The sequence below is a fragment of the Choloepus didactylus genome, chromosome 1 (assembly GCF_015220235.1).
Source record: "Choloepus didactylus isolate mChoDid1 chromosome 1, mChoDid1.pri, whole genome shotgun sequence".
In the NCBI taxonomy this organism is placed as follows: Eukaryota; Metazoa; Chordata; class Mammalia; order Pilosa; family Megalonychidae; genus Choloepus; species Choloepus didactylus.
The window spans coordinates 98,423,488-98,448,457 of NC_051307.1; the positions used below are offsets into that span (position 1 = coordinate 98,423,488).

Here is a 24,970-nt window from a genome sequence, read left to right on the forward strand (position 1 = left end):
TGTCCTTTGCAGAGTCCCTCTAAGCCCTTTGCTTACTATCTCTATTACCTTAACTCTGGTTCATGTCATGGTGACTAGAAGACGAAAGTGCTTGGGATCCTGGTCTATTTCATGCTTTCCATCATCCACACAACTCCTTGAGCTCTTTTTACATTTTGTGCTTGGAAATGTGGTGTATAAAGAATGAGGCAGAGGCCCTGCCCTGGGAGACATATATGCCAGTGTTTTGGTTTGCTAAGGTTGCTGGAATGCAATATACCAAAAATGGTTTGGCTTGTACAATGGGAGTTTATTGGCTTACAAATTTGCAGTTGTAAGGCAGGCCATGCAAATGTCCACATTAAGGCATCAACAGGATGATACCTTCTCTGAAGAAAGGCTGCCGGCATCAGGGCCACCTCTGTCATGTTGGGAAGGCACATGGCCGGCATGTGCTGGTCCTTCTCTCCTGGGTTTCATTGCTTTCGGCTTCTGGCTTCAGTGGCTTCCTCTCTGAGCTTCTGTGGGTGCATCCTTGTCTCCCAGCTTCTCTGGGGCTTCTCTGAGCTCTCTGGGCTTTTCCTTTGTGTCCCTTACCCTCTTATAAAGGACTCCATAGGGGGATTAAGACCGACTTTGAATGACCCACCTATTGAAACAACCTAACCAAAAGATCCCACCCACAATAAGTTTGCACCCACAGGAATGGATTAAAAGAACATGGCCTTTTCTGGGGCACATACAGCTTCAATCTACCAGAGCCAGTAAAAGAAACTCTCTCTCTCTCTCTCTCTTTCTCTCTCTATCATCTATCTATATCTATCTATCATCTATCTATCTATCTATCTATCTATCTATCTACCTATCTATCTATTATCTATTTATCATCTATCATCACAACACAGAGAATCTTAGGCCAGACATGTGAAAAGTACTCAAATTCATTTTAAATAAATTAATAAATGTTCTGGTGGTTCAGTGTGAGAACTCAAGCCAGGAGAGAAGGCTTCAGTGGGGTGTTGCAACTTGAAAGATGGATAGGACTAATAGAAACAGAAAGGAGGTAAGAGAGAATTCCAGTTGTGGAAAACAGGAGAGCCACATTTAGAAATGGGGTTGTAATTAGACAGTGCAGAGGTCATTTAGCCCAGTTGGGCTGGAAGGCTTTTCAGAGTGGCATCATGGAGATAAGACTAGAAAACCAGTTTGAGGAGGCCTCCCATGGCAGCTAGAGTTTGGCCTCCCATTGTTGATACAAAATGCTTACTTAGTCCATCCAAAAGGCAGTGACATTTGAAATTTAGATGCTTCCTCTTCATGTGCATAGCCCAATGTATGTTTATGAATGCAGTATACCATTTTAAAACACAAGTCATGATGCAAAATTTCTCTAGTGGCAGATGGTTTAGTACGATTTCAGGGAAGAAAGTCTTTGCTTTTATATTTCATCAATTCATAAAAATTAGATGTAGTTCAGTTCTGTTAGGATCATTTTGCCCTTGCTATTCTTGATGCATGCTAATTACTGAGAAGGCACCCTCCAGAAGTACAATGAGGCATAGTTTTAGGTACATTGTTTCAGATTCACAGATACCATTTTTATACTTTGAAAAATGATTTACATGTTGTTATAGTTCAAGTCCTTTAGGGGAAAGACTGCATCTTACTCATTTCTGTATAAGCACTGTGCCTAGTACTAAGGGGGGGGGGGGTACATCAGAGCATTGGATGAACATTTGTATAATGCATACATAAATGAGTGAGGTACATAAAATTCAAAATCATTAGGAATACAGGTAATTTTGGAGGCCCACACAAACATCATTTATGCTTTACTTAGAATGGTTTTCATGTGCATTCATTTGAATTGAGGTGTCTTAATTTTTTCTGGAAATGCACACAACTGCAGAAAAAAAGACTGAGGTTACAAAGTTTATGTCAGACTCAGGAAAACTGTGCAGACTTAACTTGCTTGCCTCCTTCTCAGCGTGTCTTTTGCCTTGTCTTCTGTGTTGAAGCAAATGGCAGCACCTCACAGCCGGGTGAAAACCATCTGCCCTTCTACCACTCTACCATTCTCATCTTGCCTGAGGCAAAGTTGTTACTAGTTTGGCTTTTTAGGTTTTCCTTTTCATTTCCCTGTTCTGTCTACAAAACCTTTGAGCAAAGTAGGTGTCAGTGTCTCCGGAGTCTGGAAAGAAGGGGATGCCGGCCTCCTCCCGTGTGGGCTAGCTTCTACCTTGACCAGAGGATCTGCAGGAGGGGTTGTTCGCCGAGTTCTCCACTCACCCATTGCGTGCTTTTACCTCACATTGTCTTCTTTGGCCTGTTATAAGTACCACCCAACTAGGTCTTAATTAGAGGGGACAAAGTTCAAATAGAATTTTCTTTTAATGGAGAAATAACTGCTTTTAAAGCTGCAGTTTTAACTGTAATTTTATTTCTTTCGATGTCCACTTCAGCTAATGTCTGTGTTCCTCCTGGAGTACTGAAGCCAACAAAACCCATTTCATCTCTAATATCAGAGTTACATCCACACTTCCTAAAATGTTCTTTAGCTTTTTGTCTCCAAGGGTCTCTAAGACACTCCACAGCACAATTCTCAGGAAGGGTATGTTGTTAGGATGCAATGGGTTACAATTAAGTCAATCCTTAATATTTTGCACCTTATCATAATGTAGTACTGTATTTATAATGTACATGTATAATCTTCTTACTTCACTGAAAGCTTGTTGAAAGTAAAGACTGTGCCTGATTCATTTTATATCTTCCATAACTCTTAGAATATGGTACTTCATAAATCCTAAATAAAAGTGAGTGAATGAATCAATGACTGAGGGAATGGTTGAAGGAGTGAATGAATGAATGAATGGATGGTTAAATAAATAATTGAGAGGATGAATCAATGGTTAAGTGAATCAATATCAACAGGCTATTAAAAATAGAACTCTTTTTGAAATATAAAAGAGATTGGGAGATGTGAATCATACATAACCATCTTTTTTTTATCTTTTTTTTTCTGAAACAGAGAAGGTCGGGCTGCTCTGGTTTCATCCTTTGGGGTATTTAAGTACTTGACCATGTACGCCATAATCCAGTTTATTGGCACATCACTGCTTTACTGGGTATGAGCCATACTCATTTCTTCTCAGTTATAATTGCATTTGGTTTATTCTGGTTTATTCTTTTGGGGTGGAGTGTGGCTTCTATGCAAGATTTAATGTTTTATAGATAAATGACATTTTCAAAATAGACGTCTGCAAACTTGAGAACCTGGTATAACTGTGTGTAAAACATGGAGCTGGAAATAAATAGATGTGGATCAGATTTCTAGGAGTATTGTGTTTCTCTAGATAACCTGAGACACTTGACCTCTCCAAGCTGCTATTTCTTCACTTAGCATATGAAGAGAGCTTCAGTGCAGCCTAAATATAACTCAGCAGGAAATGCATCAGTCTCCAACTGTGGAATATTTTTGGCAAAAGATTAAGAGGAGAAAAAAAGGAAGACAAGTCATTGAAGTTGACTGCTAAGGACTAGAAAGCTAAAAAAGTCCCCCTGTTAGATACAGCTTTATTTCTGAACGTGCACAGAACTTATATACCCTTAGAGATGCCGTTAGTACAGGATTAATTAAAAAAAAAAAAACGCAAAATTGAATAATAATTTAAGAATTAACTAGCTGTGTGGAAGAAATGTGTATAGTTGAAAATAATCTTCATTAATCCAGTCATAACAGGATCTATAGTAAAACGATCCAGTGGGCTCAGGGAACACCTCAGGAAGGGAATTATTTTACTGCTTTCTGGGGAGAATTGAGAGGTGAATGAGAAAACAGCAAGACTCCAGCATCTGGTGGGCTACTGCTTGCAAGGATGGCATACAGAAGGCTGAAAGGCAGTCAAGTGGGGTGACAGAAGAACTGGACTGGGAATCAGGAGACCTTGATTTAAGTCCTGCTACCATCACTAAGGACAAGTTAGGTCTTGCCCTTTCCAAGCCTATACTTACCTCTGAGAAGTTGAGCTGACTGAGTTCCAGAGCCCTCCATACTTCTGTGAAAGTTATGCCTAGAATGAAAATTAAAGCTGCCATTGGAAACTTTTCCCTGCATATATTTAATCTTACCACTTGAGTGAAAAGAAGGGGAAAGGATATGAGAAAGAAAAATAAAGAAGTCAGAGAAAGAAATGGAAGATGAGAGGGACACTTAGGAACCGTTCGCAGCTTCTCAAAATGTGAATGCAGAATTTCAGTTCCAAAATCTCCATGGATGGAAGTTAGTACTTAGTTCACAGCTTTGAAACAGAGAAACAGGACTGGCTGGAGAGTAATAATTTGACTTTTACATTCAAAAACTTCAACTTCATAAATAGGGGCTTAAAAGAAGTTCTTTGTCTGCACACATCTTAGAAAATCAGGTGTACCAGGCTGCAGGCCATAACGGTCTTAGTGTAGGGGCCCTCATACAGTTCGTGAGAGTAAGTGATCTCCAAGTGAACTATGTCCTGAACGTAGTCCATGGATGAGGATGGAGAACACCCGCTGAATGATTCAAGGCGCTGACTTCAAGTTTTAAGTGGTTGGAAGTTCCCAGAGGTACTTTCAGGCTTTAATACCTTCTTACGAGAATTTAGCTGTCAAGGCTGAGATTACAGTTGCCAGAATTACCATGGCCAGTAGAAGGGTGGAACCTGATTGATTGCCTCTTGTTGTTAATATGGAATTAAGTTAAACATTGGGAATAGTGATCTGATTCCATTCTATCTAATGAGGTGCTAACGATCCTAGGTAAGTAACTGGCCTTTCACTTCATAAAGAGGGAAGAAAAGTAACAGTTTCTTCCTATTTTAAGTGGTAGAAATGATAAAAAAAAAATGCTATGATGGCAGAAGCCATGCTTATATTCACTTTTCTTTTCTTTTCAGCAACTGCAACTCTTTGGGAATTATCAGTATCTCATGCAAGATGTAGCCATCACTTTGATGGTCTGCTTAACAAGTAAGCTCTTTAGTAAACTGTATTATTTGTATTTATCTATGAAAAATTCTAGAGATACTCATAAAAATAGGAGATTTTGAGAAAGATGCACCATAACTAATAATATCTGTTTATTTGTGGATTTTTTTTTTTTTTTTGGAAAGTTGGTACTGGGGATGAGTTTAGCCTGGAAGGCTCCAGACTTGGGATTAAAATATCTTGATAGCAAATAGATTTTAGCCTCATGAAATTGTCAGTGTATTTGGAGTTCTTTGGAGGTTTGTGTCTGAGAGGGAAATGTACAAGAAATCTAGAAAGAAAAATTTTTTAAACCCAAAAGTCACTTTTCAGTATTCAGCTATGCTTCACATTGACATGAAACCAGATTTTTGTTAGGTCTTGACATTTGAGAAAAGTGCTAGTCTTTTGTTCTAGTGGAATTCTCTCAAAGCAACGTGTGGCCTACAGCAGCTATTGCTCATCTCCTTCCTCTGAGATGACACTGATAAAGTATTTTCTATCAAGGAACTTAGGGCTTGATACTAACTCTTAATAAGTGAGAAACAGAGTGCAAAGAAAAATAATGGCATGGCTTGTCTCTTTTTCCTTGTTCAACAATGGGAGTACTATGAAAAATAACATATAACTCATCAGGCAGTGCAGGATATTAATAACCTTGAGAATTTCAGGTAGCATCTTAAAACATAAAACTGATACTGAAGTCATTTATTGTACCAACCCAATAACAAAATTTATCAGTATCAGTCAGAGATGTAGGTGACATCAAATTTGATTGTTAAGATTGAAATGTTCATAGCATGAAAATATTTTTTCCATACACATAGTTCGAGATGAACACTGTAAGAGGATATTGAATGGGGCTTTGTTATCCAGAGAACTTGGTTGAGCCTCATATTTAAGGACAACAAATGGTAAGTGCCAATTCAGCATAAAGACAGGTGATAGCAAGTCAAATGTGGTGCCAGAACCAGCAGATGCTTTCGCAGTTCAGAGAAAGGAGACATTGTTTCTGTCAAGGGGTTTTAGGGAGGAGATAGCAATGGAGTAAAGAGAGAGATACCAGTGATGGCTTCATGGAAGATATAGCATTTGCACAAAACGAGAAGGATGGATAATTTCGAATCTCTGTTGCTAAAAGAAGGGCATATGAAGTAGAAGGAAGCAGCCTGAGCAAGAGAGAACTGATAAATATGGGATATGGGTTTTTAATTTTAATAACACTGTGGGGTATGTGAAAAGAAATAGCAGGAGATACAATTTGAAAAAGTAAGTGGAACCATATCACAGAGAATCTTGACTGCCAGGCTGAGAATTATGGACATTCATCTGCTGCCATTAGGAGTCAATGACAATTGGACAATGTTTTAGTTTACTAGCTGCTAAAACAAATACCAAGCAACAGGACTTTGTCTTAGCAACAGGACTTTCTGGATTATGGTTTCAGAGGCCAGAGTCTTGCTTCTTCCTGGGGTTGATATCTTCTGGCTGGCTGGCAATCTTTGGGGTCCCTTAGCTTTCCTTTCACATAGCAATGTACATTGTAGCATCTTCTCCTTTCTCTTCCGGATTCCATTGGCTTCCAACTTCTTCCTTCTCAGTGGCTTCTTTCTCCCTCTGACTTTCCCTCTGCTTATAAGGAATTCCAGTAATCCAGATTAAAACTCAGCTTGATTCTTTTGGGCCACACCTTAATTGAAGTAACATCTTGGAGAGATCTTATTTACAGTGGGTCCCCCCCCACCAGAATGTGGACCAAGACCAAGAACAATCCAAACTGGGGTACACAAATCAGTCCACCATAGATGATGAATATAAAATCGTTTTCACCAAGGCTCCTACATTTCCAGGTTCCCAGGTTAAGTCTTGTGGCCGTTAGCCTGAGTTAGTAAGAGGAAAAGACATTACCATCACAAATTTAAAGTATTTATTTATTACTTACTTCTTTATACCCCTGCTTTCTTGTTCATTTTAAGGCAATGTACAAAGTCAGCTGGGAGGTCAAGATACAATACCTTAAAGAGAAAGTCAAGGAGAAAAGTAAGATGAAGCCAAGAGGGAGGTCAGTTAAGAAAACACATGCTTTAAAGTCCAATTACTACTGAAAGTGGCCCAGGCATTTGACCCTAATCTATATAGCAGTCATTTTCAAAGGAATTCTAGTCACATCTCTGTTATCTTCAGGGAAAAATCACTCAAACTAGATGAAGAAAATAGAGGGTAGGAAGATGGCAGTTGTTAAAGAATATAATTCTCAAAATAAGTTGAGAACAGGAACATTGAAGCACTTGGACTTTAGAAGGGCTAGAACACAGAAAGGTTAAAAATAGAGACCACTTTATTTCCAAGAGAACTTCTTGTCTCTTTCTTTTTCTCTCCATTGTTAATGTTATGTCTGACTTCATCTATTTATTCATTTTGCAAATGATCACAAATGGTGGCCCTGGTTCTGAGTCTCTATGACCTTTCTGCTCATCTTCCCACAGCTAATTAGTTTGGTCTTTCAGTGTCCCAGTTGCAAGGCTTTGAGTGAGAAAATGTATTGATCCAAGTTGGATAAGATACCCACCTCTTGGCCAATTATTTCTGTGGATGGGAGTGGTGTCATGTGATCCATTTAGGCCAAGCACTCCAGCATGTGGGAGGAGGGAGTTTCCAGAAAAGGAGCCTGTGGAGGATATAAATATATCTCTTACATAAATTCCATTCCTGCTTCAATGACTCTATAACCTTTCCTGTGTCTTGGTCCCCTTTGAGATTCTAATGAAAGATGCAGATCTTTTCACTTTGGAAATTTCCTGATGCACCCTCAAACTTTTGCCCATAAATTAGGTGGGTTCATGATCCTCCTGAAACTTGATTTATGTGACTCACAATGTCCACAAAATAGAGTTGACCAATCACTCAGGAAAAGCACAATGACATTATAGCCAAATGATGCTGAACAATTTCAAACTATTCTTTGAGAATAGAATTGAAAATGGCTAAGTACTCTCAGGCATCAGGCCCTGTGCTAAGTTCAGTAAGAGACAGAAAGTGGAATGAGACGAGGTTTCTTCCCTCAGGCAGCTCACGGTCTGCTAAATGCATGTGGAAAAGACTAGATGTAATGCAAGACACCCTGCATTATAGCAGTGATATGAGCAATGTGCTGTGGAACTCAGAGGAGGGAATGATTAATCCTGAAAAAGATATAACACTTCACAAGTTTGCATTCCTCTGCATGCAGTCTGATAAAATACATCATCAACATTTGAAAGAAACCTGGACAATTCAAATTAAGTTCCTCTGGCTGCTGATAAATAGTAGCAGCCATGCTTGTATTTCAGGGTTCTCATTTTACTCTCTTTAATAATGGGATCCATGATACTGGAATATGCTGTAGAGCAGAGAACATGCGGCTTTGCCATCAGATAGATTTGGGTTTACATCAACCCACCTGTCACTCACTATCGGTCCTTAAGCAAGGTATGCTAATTCTCTGAACATCAGTTCTTCACCTCTAGAATGGAAGCTAGATACCTATTTTTCTTTGCTTTTTAAGTAAATAAAGATAATGTTTTTTTTTTTATTAAATTCAGTTTTATTGAAATACATTCACACACCATACAATCATCCATGGTATACAATCCACTGTCCACAGTATGATAACATAGTTATGCGTTCATCACCACAATCTCTCTCTGAACATTTTCCTTACATCAGAAAGAACCAGAACAAGAATAAAAAATAAAAGTGAAAAAAGAACACCCAAATCATCCCCCCATCCCACTCCATTTGTCCTTTAGCTTTTATCCCCATTTTTCTACTCATCCATACACTAGATAAAGGGGGTGTGATCCACAAGGTCTTCACAATCACACTGTCACCCCTTGTAATCTACATTATCATATAATTGTCTTCAGGAGTCCAGACTGCTGGGTTGGAGTTTGGTAGTTTCAGGTATTTACTTCTAGCTATTCCAATACATTAAAACCTAAGAGGTGTTATCTATATAGTGCATAAGAATGTCCACCAGAGTGACCTCTCGACTCCATTTGAAATCTCTCAGCCACTGAAACTATTTCGTCTCATTTTGCATCCCCCTTTTGGTCAAGAAGATACTCTCAGTCCCACGATGCCAGGTCCACATTCATCCCCGGGAGTCATATTCTGCATTGCCAGGGAGATTTACACCCCTGGGAGTCGGGTCCCACGTAGCGGGGAGGGCAGCGAGTTCACCTGTCGAGATGACTCAGTTAGAGAGAGAGAGAGCCACATATGAGCAACAAAGAGGTGCGCAGGGGGAGACTCTTAGGCACAATTACATGCAAGTTTAGACTCTCCTTTGCAGTAACGAGCTTCATAAGGGCAAGTTCCATGCTCGAGGGCTCAGCACATCAAACCGCCAGTCCCAATGTTTATGACAACATCAACAGCAGTCCAGGTGAGGATGTCCAACACATCCACACCTTCCCCCAGATCCTCGGGGCAGGGGTGGGGGAGGCTGTAAATATATTTTTTATTATCTGCCCAAATTTCTCTGGGATGTGTCACTATTTCACTCCAGCCTATACTAACCTACCATATCTCACTTCCTATTCAAAGTTCCATGCAATTGTGGTGTTTGAACAAATCGACTGTAGAGTTGTACTGTTTAGAAAATTTAGATCCTGTACCAAATAGATATCTCTTCCCTTGGTCTCATATGGAAGTTGAAGTTTTAAAACACAATCCGTTTCAACCTTTACCCTTTGGCCTGGCTTGCCCTGGTCTTAACCAGACCTGCTTCATTCATATCACTAATTGAAGTCTGGGCTTAAAGATAATGTTTTTAAAACACTTAGTACAGATTCTGGAACCTAGTAGGTGCCCTAAAATAGTAGGTGTTATTTTTATTTTTATTTATAGTCAGGTACACAGATTCCCTTTCAGGAACTATTGAGTCTGTAATATGGAAAAAGTTAAAATATTCTCTGCCACAATAATGCTGCACAACAAACCACCCTAAAACTTAGTGGCTTACTACACCAAGCATGTATTCTCCCCATCTGTAAGTCTATAATTGACTGTGGTTCAGCTGACCTAGGTGGCTCAGATGAGCAGCTCTCCTCTAGAATATGGATCACTTGGTCTTGATCCAAGCTCTGGGTTTGATTCAAGTCTGTGCCACATTTTTCATTCTGGGGTCCAGATTGAACGGACAGAACCCAGGGCATAATCTTCTCATTGCAGATTACAGGAGATCCAGAGAGCAAGCCCAGCCTTGCAAGCATGCTTCAAGCCTCTGCTAACATCTCTTTGGCCTGAGCAAGTCACATGGTGACCCCCAAACTTAAGGGGTAGTGAAGTACATTTCACCAATATGAGGCCAATAATTCACTTCACCACAGTCCCTGTATAAAAGAAAGGCCAGAAACTACCACAAGCATGTGAGCAAGAGATGATCAAAGTAGAGGTCAGAGATGGAATTATATCTGTCCCTCTTCTACTGATAGCCTCTTTATGAACTCTAGGGCCACATTCTACCTTGGATGCTGGAAGGCAGAGAGAACCCCAAGCCCTGATGCCTCTGCCTTCTGTGACCTCAGAGGGCAGTTTCTTTGCTCCTCTCCTCAGCACTGACCACAGTACACATTGTATCCCCCTTCTTTGTATACCCACCCTTGCCCTCCACTGGACTTCAAGCTCTTTCAGGGCAGGAGAGCTGTCTTCCTCATCTCTGCAACCCCCACAGCTTCTAGTTCAGCCCCCTCCTGGGGAAGCACTGATTGAATTATTGAGGACAATCCCTTAAATTTTCACAGAACATAAGAATAACTGAGTTAGGAGAGCCTTTTAAGACCATTTAGACATTTCAACACACTCATTTTACACATGGCAAAGCAAAGGACCAGAGAGTTTATGTGATTGCCCCCAGAACACACACTGAGCAAGCTGAATACCTGTTTCACGTTTCATTATCCTAAACTGCATACCCACTCCCTGCCACCCCTCCCCAGAATGTATGAACACAAACCTAAGCATACACACCCTACTTCCCTTTCTACAGTAAAAACAAAAAAACAAAAAAACCGATGAAAAATGGAAGAAGTGATAGTTATAAAGACCAGTGAAAAGGGAAGATTATAGTGCAAACCTTTAAATGTGGTGTTTCTAATTCCTGACCTCCCATGCTCCTTTCCTGTTCTGGAAAATGGTGTGTTTCATTTTCATCAACTTGTTAGAATGTGTAGCTTCTTTGAAGGATATAATCATCCTTTTTTTTTTTTTTTTTTTTTTTTGGAGTTCTTCTTTTTACTCTCTGTTCATTGCCAACCACTTTGATTTCAAAAAATAATTTCTAAGATCAAAAATGCAATATATTTTAACACTACCATCTGGAAGCAAAGCTTTTTATGAGCTCTTTTTCCAAACCAAGTATAATGTGTACTACCAGTCAACCATTTACAAACAGCCATGAGGGAACAGAACACACCTCTAGTATCTCACGCAGTTCCTGGCATATTGAAGTGCTCATGAATGTTAGCTGAATGAATAACAGAATGAATGCTTTTTTTTTTTTTAAACCACTCAGCATATGATGCATAGTCTAGCTAGGTGGTTCCTTACTCTCCTCAACCTAACTCTCTACTTTCCCATCACCACCGAGAAGCAATATTAGTATTGCTTCTCTCATGTGGAAGGCCAACATTCTCTTTAATATACCATTGCTGTTCAGTCTGATTGTGGAAAAAAATTTGCGCCATGCAATATGATAAATTTATTAATTACAGAACTTTTGAACCTATCACTTTTCATTTCTGAAAGTGAAACCAAAACATGGTAGAACCAGGTCTGCAACCAGGCAATATGCTTGTCTAGATGTAAACCTTCAAATCACATTTGTGAAACTGAAATTCTGGTATAAGGTTCAAGATAATATGCAGCTCAACCTTTATTCTCAATGATGAAATGGTAACAGAAAAAAATGCATTTGTCTTTCAGTGAGTTCAACGCATGCCCATCCAAAGCTGGCTCCATATCGGCCGGCAGGACACCTCCTCTCTCCTCCTTTGCTGCTGTCAATCTTTTTGAATTCCTGTTTCACCTTAATTGTCCAGATCTGTGCATTTCTCTGTGTGAAGCAGCAACCCTGGTATTGTGATGTCTCCAGATACAGGTAAAGCTCAGTTTCTTAGTTTTCCTTTTGGAGGGGTTATACAATGAGTAGCCAATGAAATTGTACAAATTGGTTTGAAAAAATACCCTAAAATTTTAGTTTAAAAAGTTGCATCTGTGCACTGAAAAATCTAAATGATAGGACAGAACACAGGATACAGTTACTGGCTGGAGTGCTGTGGAATGGGTAGTAAAAGAGCTATCACACTGGCTTTTAGCTGGTTGACTGACTGAATATATTAATTTCTTGGTGGTTTGGGTATCATAAAGACCAGGCATTGCCATACATTTCCTGTTGAGGGCCAGATTTGGCTGGTGGGCTGCAATTCGCTATTCCTGACATAGACATATAACAAGAAAGATTTGCTTAAACTACTTTGGTTTTTTTAAGTACATGTTAAAATAAAAATGTTAGCTGATGGTGTCTGTCTTAGTTTGCCAGGGCTGCTATAACAAAGTACCACAGATTGGCTGGCTTAAATAATAGGAATTTATTGTCTTATAGTTTTAGCAGCTGGAAGTCCAAAATCAAGGTGTCAGTAGGCTCACGCTCTCTCTGAAATCTGTGGCCTTCTGGTGGTGACTTGTTGGTGATCCCTGACTCAGTCGCTGCCTCCGTCACCTGGCCATACTGGCTCCTGCTCTCCCACTGTGTCTAAATTTCCTCTGCTTAAAAGGACTCCAGTCATATTGGATTAAGGCCACCATGATTCGGTTTGGCCTCACCTTAACTAATACCATCTTCAAATTTTCTGTTTACAAATGGGTTCACATCCACAGGACCAGGAGTCTGGACTGGAACTTGTCTTTGTGGAGGACATGATTCAGTCCATAACAGTGTCATTGATATGACTGGGACGGAACAGTCCACAGCCAGTCATTGGGCCGAGGTCCTGATCCTGGCTTTGTTTCTATCAATGGGACTCAGCAAGTTTCTTCACCTCTTTGGGCTTTAATTTCTTTAACTATAAAGTAAGGGTGACTTAAGGTAAACTATACCATAAGTGTCCAAACTTTTTTTTTCTGACAAATTTTCCTTCCATCCCCCACCAAAAAAAAAGATGGGAAGAGACCTAATCTTTTGAAGTAAGGCATGTACAAATTCCCCCTCACTTCATTGTGATCATGAAGGCAGCAGAGCCCCAGAATTCAGTAAAAAACATATTGACAACTACCGGATGATGTCTAAGATTCTCATTTAGATCCAAAAATACAGTGATTCAAATATTACCTGGAATATAAAATTTCTTTAGTTTCAAAACCAGATTTTTCTCCAAATTGGAGTGATTCTATTCAAAAAGGTAAAGTTCTGATTGCATCTAGGAGCTGCCATAGTGTAATCTAGGAAATGAGGAGTTCTGGGTAGTCCTGCCTCTATCACTAACGAGCTGGGCCATGCTAGGCCCCAACTTTCTTATCCACAGTGTAAGCGAATTGGACCATATACTCTTTGATGTTAAATGCTACGGTTTAGGCCATCTAATCTCTCTGTGCCCTTTGTGCAAGAATGCTTTGTGACTACTGATTTCTTGTTTCCCTAATTAATTCAGCAAACCCTAACTGAACATCTACTATCTGCAAAACACTTTTCTGGACCCTGGGAAGCCAAGGAAAATAAGACGTATGTCTGCATTTGAGTTCACAGTTGGAAAATGAGTCTTATCTATAAACAGTGTAACGGTGGTTAAGTGTCAAGCCCAACAGGAAGCTGTCAGGAAACTTATTTGTGGGTTTTATTATTGAAGAAAATGAACATTGCAAGTAGATTAATCAGGACTTGGAAAGCCCATATCGTAAACAAACATTTGTCTGAGAAAAAATTATGTGGCCTCCACTGTGCTAGGTGCTAAGGATTTATTGTAAATTTGAGGAAAATAAAAAAACCAAAAAACAACTTCCACATTCAAGGACCTCACATCACAGGGGTGGAAAATAAAAATTCTGTAAACTAATAATTACAAACTTTGAGCTCAACGAGGCAGGAGAGGGAAGAACACTGGGCACTAGCTCCACTTGCCAGCCAAAGCAAAGATATTTTAGATGTAATAATGTTTGAGAGGTGAACATTATCCCGAGTAAAGCATTGCAGGTAGAGGGAATAGCATGTCCAATTATGGGGGAAAGGGAATAATCCTATATGTTTGAAATACAAGGAGCATGGGAGCATGGCAAGAGACGAGATGAGAAAGGCTGATTGAAATCAGAGAGCGAAGGGCCTTTTTGCCAGGCTGAGAAGTTTCAACTTAATTTATTAGCAAAGTAAAGCCATAGACCCATCTTCAGCAGGAGAGTATCATGTTCAGATCTGTAGGACAATCCTTTGGTTGTCTGGTGAGAACAGAGAGGAGACTCAAATTCAGAACCCAAGTTTGGAAGCTTGCATGAGTCCATGAAAAGAGAAAGCAGCATATGCACACACACACACATATACACACTCACTCACTCACATGGTTAACTTACCCCTTGAATTGGAAGGCATGCCATAGAAAATTGTCATCCAGGCCCTTTCAGGACAGGTCACTTGCCCTGAGTGGAGGGCTGGACAAAGAACAATCTTGACTTTCTCTGAATTTCATTTCTGCAAGGGGTGAATAAAATGTGTTGGTAGTTACTGGCCAGAACAGTTTGCAAGAGCTGAGGTCCCTGGGAGTGATTAACTACCACGCCCATGCCGGATGAATGAAAACAGAGTGAAAAGTCCCACGAATGCTGGTGATTCTTTTGTAGGGAGTGCTTTCTGGCTAACCAAAATAATTTCTCAACAAATGTGAGCTTGGAAAGAAACTGGACTGGAAATGCAACTCTGATTCCTGGTTCAATTTTAAGTTTTGAGACTACTACTCTGTGGCCCATCGCCACCGTCAACTGTATCACAACAGCATTTGTCTTTTCTAAGGGGAAGCCATTTCGAAAACCCATCTACACAAACTGTAAGTATATGAATTTAATATTTCTTTCTGAATATTCTTTGCCCTTCCCCACCCTCCTCATGGTTGCAACCCACTGGTGAAGTGATTAGCTGAGAAGAATACAGTACATTACTCCAAAATGGTTATTGAATTTTAATGGTCATAGGTGATAGAGGCCACGGGCAGAAATCTGTTTACAGACAAGCTCAGACATTACTGAATGAGCCACTTAAGATACACATATATACCTATGTATGTATGTGTATATATATCAGTATATTTCATAAAAACCTTTCTAACCAATTCAAATACAAATTGACCACTTTACAGCCTTATAACATTAGGCAAGTTACTTTAACCATTCTATGCCCCCTATTTCCTCACTGTAAAATTACACACCTCCCAGTCCTGTGAGGAGAACCAAATGAGGCATTTTATACAAATGGCCGAATACTACCTGCTCAAAAATTCCTACTTACACTCCCAATGTATTGATCAAAGTAGAATTTTAAAATAAAACAAAGAAAACAACAACAAAAAAGCAACAGCTCTTAGAAGCTACAATTGAGGTCTCAAGCCAGAAAAGCCAGAGAAGATGCCTTGTTGTTACCGACCACACTGGGACACTTTGGAGAATGACAGCAATTGTACCAGACAAACAGGGAGTATCATGGCAAACTAGGAATGTGGTCACTCTATCCATCAGGCAATTGGTTTTGGTATTTTAATATTATAAATAATGCTGTGGAAAACATACTTGGAAAATCACTTTGACCTAGCCTCTGATTTCCTTAGGATAACCAAGTTCAATTATTTGGTGAAAGCATGTGAAAATGTTAGGTTTTTGACATACAATTTAAATTGCTTTCTAGAAAGTTTGTACCAATTCTCACTCCTATCATCTATTTTTGAAAGAAGTTGCTTGATAATAACATGTCCAACACTGGGTACTACATAAATGAAATTTTGCTGATCTGATAAGATAAAAAATGAAATCTCATTTGTTTGTTTTTTATTAGAGAACTTACAGGTTTACAGAAAAGCATGCATAAAATACAGAGTTCCCATAAACCACCCTATTATTAACACCTTGCAATATAGTGTGCTACATTTGTTATAATTCATGAAGGAATATTTTTATAATTGTCCTGTTAACTACAGTCCATCATTTACAATAGAGTTCACTCTGTTGTACAGTCCTATGTTTTTTGTTTTTTATTGTTTATTCTAGTAACATATATGGAACATAAAATTTTCCTTTTTAACCACTTTCAAATAGATAAATCAGTGCTCTTAATTACGTTCACAATGTTGTGCTATCATCACCATCCACTATCAAAACTTCTCATTCGGTTTTAATTCGAATTTCTTTGATCGCCAGTGAGGATGAACAGATTTTCATGCTATGAGACATTTCTTCTTCTGTGAATTGTCTCTTTATATTCTTTTCTCATTTTTTTCTGTTGGTTGGTGGTATTATGCCCCATGCAGAAAAAGTTTTTTTCTAATTACAAAATCAGATATACTGTCACTTATTTAGCTTTTTATTTTTGTTTAATTCTTTTTAAAATCTAATATTAATTTTGGTGTACAGTTTCAGATAGGCATCAACCTGGTTCATCCAATTAGTCAAACGGTTTTCCCAGCAGTTTATTGATCATTGAGTATTTTATCTTCTTTCCAGTTATTCCCCAACTGTTTGTAATGCTACCTTTATCATACCTATATTTATGATTTATTATATACATAATTTATATTATATATTATAAATGTGTATGTGTGTATAAATATATATACATGTATAATTTATTTATAGACTAACTTTTCTGTGCCATTGATATGCCAACACATTCTTGATCTGCCACTATTCCTTAAAAATTGTAGTCTTATAATAAGATTGGTAACTGGCAAGATTAGTGTATCCTTGTTATTTGTCTTTCTTCAAAATCTCTTACTTTCCTTTTCTGTACATTTTCCCAAATAAACTCTAGAATATATTGTCAGGCTTTTAAAGTGTTCCTTTTGGGATTTTGATACTTTGGGGAGAATTTATATGTTTACATAGTTTAGTCTTCCCATTGAGGAATGTGTCAGGTCTCCATTTATTCATGCTTTCCTTGATGTCTCTTTGTAAATCTTTGTAGTTATCTCCATTGTGAATCTTCCATATTTATTTTAAAAATTAATCCTGTGTAGTTTATGTTTTTGTTTGTATTGTGAATGATTTTTCCCATTGTATTTTATAACTGGTTGTCATGAATGTATAGGAGAGTTGTAATATAATTTACATTTATTTTATATCCAGAACCCTTTCTGAACTTTGCTATTAATCCTTGATTCTCTGGTGTCCTAGAGAGTCAGTTAATATCACCTGCAAGTAATAATGTTCCTTCCTCCTTTCCAATAGCTAAAATTTTCATTCATATTTTCTTGGTGTATAATCCAGAATTTCCAGAACAATGTTAAATAATGGTGGTAAAAACAGTTATTCCACTCTTTATTAAGAATACTCTTAACATTTTCACTTGTAAATATGATTCAAGATAGGGCTACATCAAACAAAGAAAACACCCTTCTATTCACAGTTAATCAACAGTATTTTAAAAAAATCAAGAATGGGAGATGTATTTCATCATATGCCTTCCCATCATCTAGTGAGATGACTTTACTACTTTTCTTCTTTGACCTACTGCCAGAATATGTCATGTTAAATAAACTTCTTAATATTAAGTAATCCTCATATTATTGAGCAAATCTTACTTGTTTGTGGAAGATTATATTTTTACTAAATGGAACTTTATAGTTTTTTAAACATCTATATTTCATGTGGGATTTGTATGCAGTTTTTTGTGTAGTGCTTTGCTAGTTTGTGTATTAGACTTGAAAACTCTGACTTCTTTCCTTAGAAAAAGTTTTATAGACAGGAATTATATAGTCCTTGAAAATTTTAGTAAATTCATTTGGTTCCAAATCCTTCCTTTGAGAGAATTATTTTTTTAAGGTTTGGTTGAGGTTATCTTCTTCTATAACTTGTTTTTTTTTTAAAAAAACATTCATTTTTTGTACAGATAATCCCATTTCATTGAGATTACCAAATATTAGCATAGAGTTTTGAAGTTACTTTTCTGTAATTTTTAATGCTTTCTGTAACTCTTACTATGTCTTCATTCTAATTTGTTTATATGTGTTATTTTTCACTTATTCTTACCAGAAATTTATTTTTTACTGGTTTTCTTTAAAGAACCAGCTTTCAGATATAATAATTCCATGTTTTTTCTATTTTCTAATTTATTAATTTTTGCCTTTTGCTTTATCCATTGTCTCTCTTTTACTTTATTTGAATTTATTTTGTAAATGTTTGAGTTGACTTTGTAATACATGAATGTTTTCCATTCTTGTGAAATTAGAAAATTTCTTCTTTGGAGAATTTACCGTAGTTTTCTACATCACATAGCATAAACCCTGAACTCTGTTCTTCTAAATGAGTCATAGATATTAGAAAAGTATCCTAAGTTAGTATTCCTAAGTTACAAATGTCCATTTACTATATTAAATCAGTCTCAGCAACTATACATATTATGTGTGTATTATATATACAATTATATATTCAGATTCTCTATGTTCTTGCCTCACTTTTTGGTATAGCTGGTCTGATAAAGGTTTTAAAAGCATGCTAAGGTCTTCTAATTTTATATTTCCTATAAACTTCCTGAATTTCTTATAAATTTCTTAATTTTGATAAAATATTTGTTGATACCTTTGGCTCTTGTCACAGCAAATCAAGAGTTTGCCCTATGTTTTAAAATTAACCTCTTTTAGTTCTTCATTGTGAATACATTTTACAAGGCCCTATATAGGTGTTGGCTAGTAATTTCAATCATGGCTGCAAAGCCTTTTTATATAATTGTGTCACTTAAAGCTATATTATTTACATCATAGTGACTTAAAATAGGTTGTAGATAAGCTCAAACTCCTGTATCAAACATAAATTGATAATTCAAATGAAAAAAGTTCTATAAACAAAGATTCCAACAATTGTAAACTTACAATAAATCATGTAATCTCAAGGTCACAAGTCAACAGACTTTGAAAACAAGTAATTTTATTTTAATATCACAGGAAAGTTTTTGCTCTTCTTAACTTTTTTCTTAACCTTGACAGAAATTCAACTTTTCTAGGACAAGATATAGAAAAAGCATAGATTTAAATTTTATGGAAACAGATCAATGAATATTCAGTAACCCTCTCCTCATCTAAAAAGAAGTAATGGCTTACACTGGACTTGTTTTCCCAAATCACCTGTGTCAACAGAGCCCTAGTCTTTTAAGTTTCCTCATCAGCAGCAGCTAACTGAGGAGGGCAACATTCAATTCTTCATTATGTTTTTCAGTCAAAGCTGAATTAAAGAAGAGGGAGGGCTTTATAATTTTGTCTCTACACTGTTCATCTGTGCACTGGCCTGGACTGGCCTGCTTTTAGATCACTAGTCTGAGGACAGAATGATGTACACAGCATACAGCCCAGTTGCTTGTGAGTATCAAGCTTCATCAGGAGGGACATTTATGGGAGCCTCTTCTTCCCTGGTGTCTGGGTTCATGGACTCCAAAAAAGGAAATAACGAAAAATCCACACAGACATCTTCTGAGGGTTTCTCACCACCAAACTACTCACAGTGCTTTATTATGGGAGCTGCACTTCCCACTCTTCTACTCTGCCTCACATCCTGCCCAAGCAAACCTGATTATTCTTCTGGGATGCACTGCCTCTCGTTGTATATATATAAATTGATGCATGGATGAGTAAGAGGGTGGGTGTAGGTACTCAGGGATGACAAGAGAACTTCGTGTGGCTGAAAAATAGAACCTGCTGTAGACAGGCAATTGCCTTAGATTTCAGGTTGGTATAGACCTGAATAGAGTTGGGGAGCCAGTAGACTACCAATACTGAAATAAATAGGTAGAGGGAGTATAAGAGAAAAAAACTAGTTTTCTTTTTATTAGAGAAGTTGTGGGTTTAAGACCAATCATGCACAAAATGCAGGATTCCTATACACCATCCCACCAACATCAACTTGCACTGGTGTGGAACATTTGTTAAAATTGATGATAGCACATTCAACATTATTAGCCATCAGGGAAATGCATATTAAAACCACAATAAGATACCGTTTCACACCCATTAGAATTGCTGCTATTAAAAAAAAAAGAAAAACAGAAAATAACAAGTGTTGGAGAGGATGCGGAGAGATAGGAACATTCATTCATTGCTGGTGGCAATGTAAAATGGTGCAGCCGCTGTGGAAAACAGTTTGGTGGTTCCTCACAAAGCTACGTATAGAACCACCATGTGGCCTGGCAACCCCACTACTAGGTATATACCCAAAAGAATTGAAAGCAGGAACTCAAACAGGTATTTGCACACCAGTATTCATAGCAGCATTATCTGCAAGTGCCCATCAACTGATGAATGGAGAAATAAAATGTGTTCGATCCATACAATGGAATGTTATTCAGCCTAGTTTGTTTTTTAATAACATTTGAGGGTTGTAAGAATCATTTATCTCCTGGTAACACTGATTAAATGTTCCTGTTTTGAACTGAAGGTGATAATCCTATCACAGAACATCTATAAATCGCCATCTACTAAGAGCCCTGCTAAAGCTCTGAAGAATGCAAGAGTGGATGGGGTTGGGGGGATAAGAACAGTGAAGTCAGCACATTGCATCCTGGGAAGTTCAGCTCTCAGAAGTAAAGCCAGTTTGGGCAGATTGGAAAAAAAGAACCCAACAGATGTACATAGTGTTTCTCACTTACTCCTATTAAGGGTCTCAGACAACCAGAGACAAGGTCATGTTCAAGTCATTATAGTCTATTTGATACATAAGATGATGTCAAAGCAGAGTGTGATACACATATGAAATATAATATTGTGAGGGAGGACTAGAGGGTCTTTAAAGAGAAAGTGGCATTTGAACTGGGCTTTTTAAGTTAAGGAAAATTGGAACATCACAAGACAGAGGAAAAATATTATCTACACTGAATATTTTGTGAAGAAAGCCATAGAAGCTGGAAAGAGTTAGGCCTCTGAGGAAAAAGCAGGTATTGTGATCTCATTTTCCTATTGCCTATAAGGGAGAGCAATAGGAGGTCAGTTTAGAAAGGCAATGGGGACTAGATTTTGAAAGGCCTTGAGTGTCAATAAAAGCGCCTTGTACTTTATTCTGTAGGCAGCAAGGAGGAACGAGGTACTGCCTTGAAGACTGTTCAACCAGGCATACAGGGCTCATGAGACATGCAGGTGATAATGCAGCAGGGCCTCTCTGGTGACGTTTAGATGGGCCAGTCACTGCAGGATGCCCTAGGAATCGTCATTAAGGTTAACACCTTTATGGAGGATGCTGTAATGCATGTGATTAACAATTTTCTACACCCAGCCTTTCAAGGAAAGATTTTAGGATATCACCTTTATCTTATAAGCATTAGAACATATTTTAAAACATATGAGAATATATCAAAACATCTGAAGATTTATCTGTTATTTGCCCAACAGAGAAAAGTGTTTCTGCAATGTGCGCCAAATTATATGAAATGTTCTTTTAGCATCTAAAAATAACGTTTGGTGTTTCTTCAGATGTGTTCTCATTTCTTCTGATATCTGCCTTGGGTCTCACAATTTTCATTCTGTTTACTGATTCTCAAGTTGTATACCGTGGAATGGAGGTAAGTGGTAATCTTTGGCATATCTGGTGCAATAGGACCATGTTTGTATTGCAAGCCAGTTATTATTACATCCTCTGTGACCACTAGTATTGTGAGACTATTCCCATTTAATAGAATGGCAAATAATACTTATGGATCTCAAATATGCTAGCCTCTGATTATTTTCATATTATTATTATCAGTTGGGGACTTTATATCCTGTTCATGCCTGATATATTATGTCCGGATATTTTGTTCTGCCATGTTCTACTAACCCAATAAAATTAATACAATAATTAATCCCCCAAGTTTAAGTTTCTAAAAAATATAGTAGAAATTATTTATAACTTAGTTGTCAAAGGAAAGAAAAAGTAGATTTAAAGGGCAATCGTGCTCTGTCTGTGATACTGACTATGGGGAGTTTTATTTTACGAGATATCATTTGATCCAAAGTGCACTGGGTTAAAATTCAGTTCATCAAGAGATTATTGAATTCACTATTAGACTCAAGAAGATGAGGAAAATAAAAGAAAGAGGACTAGCTCGTGACCTCTTAGCTATAGTTTTGTTGCAAAAACAAGCCATATGCAAGTGAAATGATGAAATGGTTACCTAAAGCCATTCATTCATGCTTGAAAGAAAGTGTACGGAGAGAGAGAAATGGGAAGGAAGAGCTCTCACTATGGCCAGCAGCTGTCATGAGAGGCTTTATGAAGGAGATGGCAACTTAGTTTGGGATCAAAGGATAGGCCAGATTTGGCTCAGCAGGAGGTAGGAGTATTCCTAACAAGGAGAACCACCTACACACAAGCAGAGAAGACTGAGTCTCTTGATTTGGAAATGCAAAAAAGTGTAGGTTGGCAGATATAAAAAACAAATGCAAAGCTTATTTCACACCTAGAAGATTGGCAAAAATGGAGGCAGTGTGCAGTGGAGTGTGAGAAACAAGAACGAAACATGAAGGAAGGGATGGATGGATGAAGGCAGCCAGTGGAGTTTGGACTTTATGCCAAGAGCAACAGGGAGTCACTGAAGATATTCTAGCATGTTTTTCAGCAGGGCAGTTAAGACAGATTAATTGGATGATGGCAGGGAAGCTATCTGTGAGAGCAGAGCAGCTGTGGAGAAAACAGCAGTTAGGAAATGAAAACCTAAACCCTTCATTCATTTATCAAACATTATGAAGCTCCAGGGTGTACTTGGCACTAGGGTTGCAAAGACAAGTAAGACACGGTCACTGCTCTCAAGGAGTTCAGAAGCCAGTGGGGAAGGCAATAGTATCAGCAAATAATGACAGATTGGTGTGACAAGTGCCATCCAAACTAAGGGATGAAGAAGCGCCCTCCTGGATCAGGGTGTGGCCGATGAGGGAAAGGCTCAGGTTCTGCACTGTGACCTGGACCATGGCCATATCTTACAGCCTTGGCCAGGTAATCCTGCCACCCAGGTCACTGTATTTCACAACTCTGATAAAGGCTGTCTCCACTTGAGGGAAAAAATGGCAAATAAAATATTACTTTGAAATATCCCATATTAGGGATGAGTATCAAAGGTGAGCATTTCAACACTATAGAGGGTCTGTGATTTTTCAGTCCTCAAGGAAGCTCAGTCTCACACACAAGTCATCAGAATTCTACCCTGAGGGAGGGTCCAGAAGGGGTCTGTGTAACTGCTCTTTTGCTGTGGATGCAGCCATGGGAGTTTCTGGTCCTCACATCTAATTAAATACTTACATAATTTAATAATTAAATACATCCATTGGGAGGTCAATGTACACCCTTCAATCTTTAAAAGTAGATGCTGGCTTGGTGGGTTTGACTTTCATCAAGTCATTAGAGTTAGGACTGGGAACGTTCAGAAATTTTGCACCCAGTTTAAATAAAAGTAAACTTGCACCTCTGCTACCCTGTCTCACCCTGCTGTCAATTTTACTAAAAAAAAAAATAGAAGTCTCAGTAGAATTTGCTTTGGGGGAATTAGAAGTAATAATATTATTACATGAGTGATTTAATCTTATACTCTCTCCCCTTTGAAAAGAAAAAAAAAAAAAATTATGAGAGACACACAGGCTGCAAAGTGTCCTCTGTCTTACCTCCGCGACCAACGTTTACTCTATAGACGATGTCCGGCAGCGGAGGGAGCACAGGCCGAGTGGCAGTCAGTCCTCGTTTGAATTCTGGCTCTGCCATTTATTTAGTCTTTGGGTGCTTGGGCAAGGCACTGACCTTCAGTTTTCTCATCTGAAAGGTGGAGAAAATAATGCCTGCCCTCCAAGCTCAGAGAGTTACTATAAATATTAAATAAGATCATTAATATGTGTTAGGCATAAGCTATGCAAAGCATAATGGTGGTGTTTCTTTTTCTACAGTTCATCCCAACCATCACATCATGGAGGGTTTTGATTTTGGTGGCAGCTCTTATCCAATTCTGTGTGGCCTACTTTGTAGAGGTGAACTCATTTCTGAATGGCTCTTACTATTTTTCTCAAGGGATAAACCAAAAAGGGTCTCATTCTCAACAGATATTCATTTTTAGAGCAACCACTTTGATCCCTAGAAATGACAGTTGTTAAGGATTTATAAATAATGCACATATTCTCTTTGGGGCAAATTCCTTGGAGAATGATTTCAAGTTCCTTGAAGCCTGCATAGAAAGGCTCCCAGTATCTTCAGCCCAGAAAGCAAAGCATCGAATTAGCTCTAACATTGGTTTATGTGGAGGTGTGGAATTGTACTTTTTTAACATTCCCCGTAATCTAATAGAGACTGGACAAGGTGACTGTCCAACTCTAAAATTCAAGGAGACCTTTTAAAATAAAGCTTCGCAGAAGAGCCATGATCCTGAGAGCTTTCCTAACTAAGGGGACGGGAAACCGTTGCTCATTCTAGTCAATCCCTACCTTTGAATATCTTCCCCTATAGCATTTCTCTTCTACTCAGTGTCACTCACTAACTTTACCCACTCAATGAAAGGTTTGAGTGCTACTGTTTTAAGGAGGAGTTATTGTAAGAATTTTTAAAAATTCATGAATGCAAGCTCCTTGGGGGAAAGGAATCAACCCAAAATTTTAAAAACATATATAAAACTTTCTTAATGTTTTGAGATACTACAACTGAGAATTATGGTGGGTTATTTTTTTTTTTTTAATCCAGTTTCTCACTCTGAGAAGAATCCTTTAGGGAAAGATTTTTATTTTTTAGACTTAACCAGGATTATCTTAGCTCTTAAGCAACTTTATTATACTGA

At 38.1% G+C, this 24,970-nt stretch overlaps 1 protein-coding gene across 4 annotated transcripts in view; it reads left to right on the top strand.

The window, feature by feature from the left end:
* The window catches only part of ATP13A5 (ATPase 13A5), a 131,458-nt gene that overhangs the window by 104,394 nt on the left and 2,094 nt on the right, over nt 1-24,970 (top strand). For 3 of the 4 annotated variants that reach the window (XM_037838149.1, XM_037838169.1, XM_037838159.1), the window contains 6 exons: nt 3,008-3,104; nt 4,908-4,980; nt 11,944-12,118; nt 14,845-15,047; nt 21,657-21,745; nt 24,093-24,173. In XM_037838149.1, the coding sequence (XP_037694077.1) occupies nt 3,008-3,104; nt 4,908-4,980; nt 11,944-12,118; nt 14,845-15,047; nt 21,657-21,745; nt 24,093-24,173 (718 nt within the window). The remainder of the gene's footprint in view (nt 1-3,007; nt 3,105-4,907; nt 4,981-11,943; nt 12,119-14,844; nt 15,048-21,656; nt 21,746-24,092; nt 24,174-24,970) is intronic. The other variant, XM_037838178.1, reaches the window with a different exon arrangement.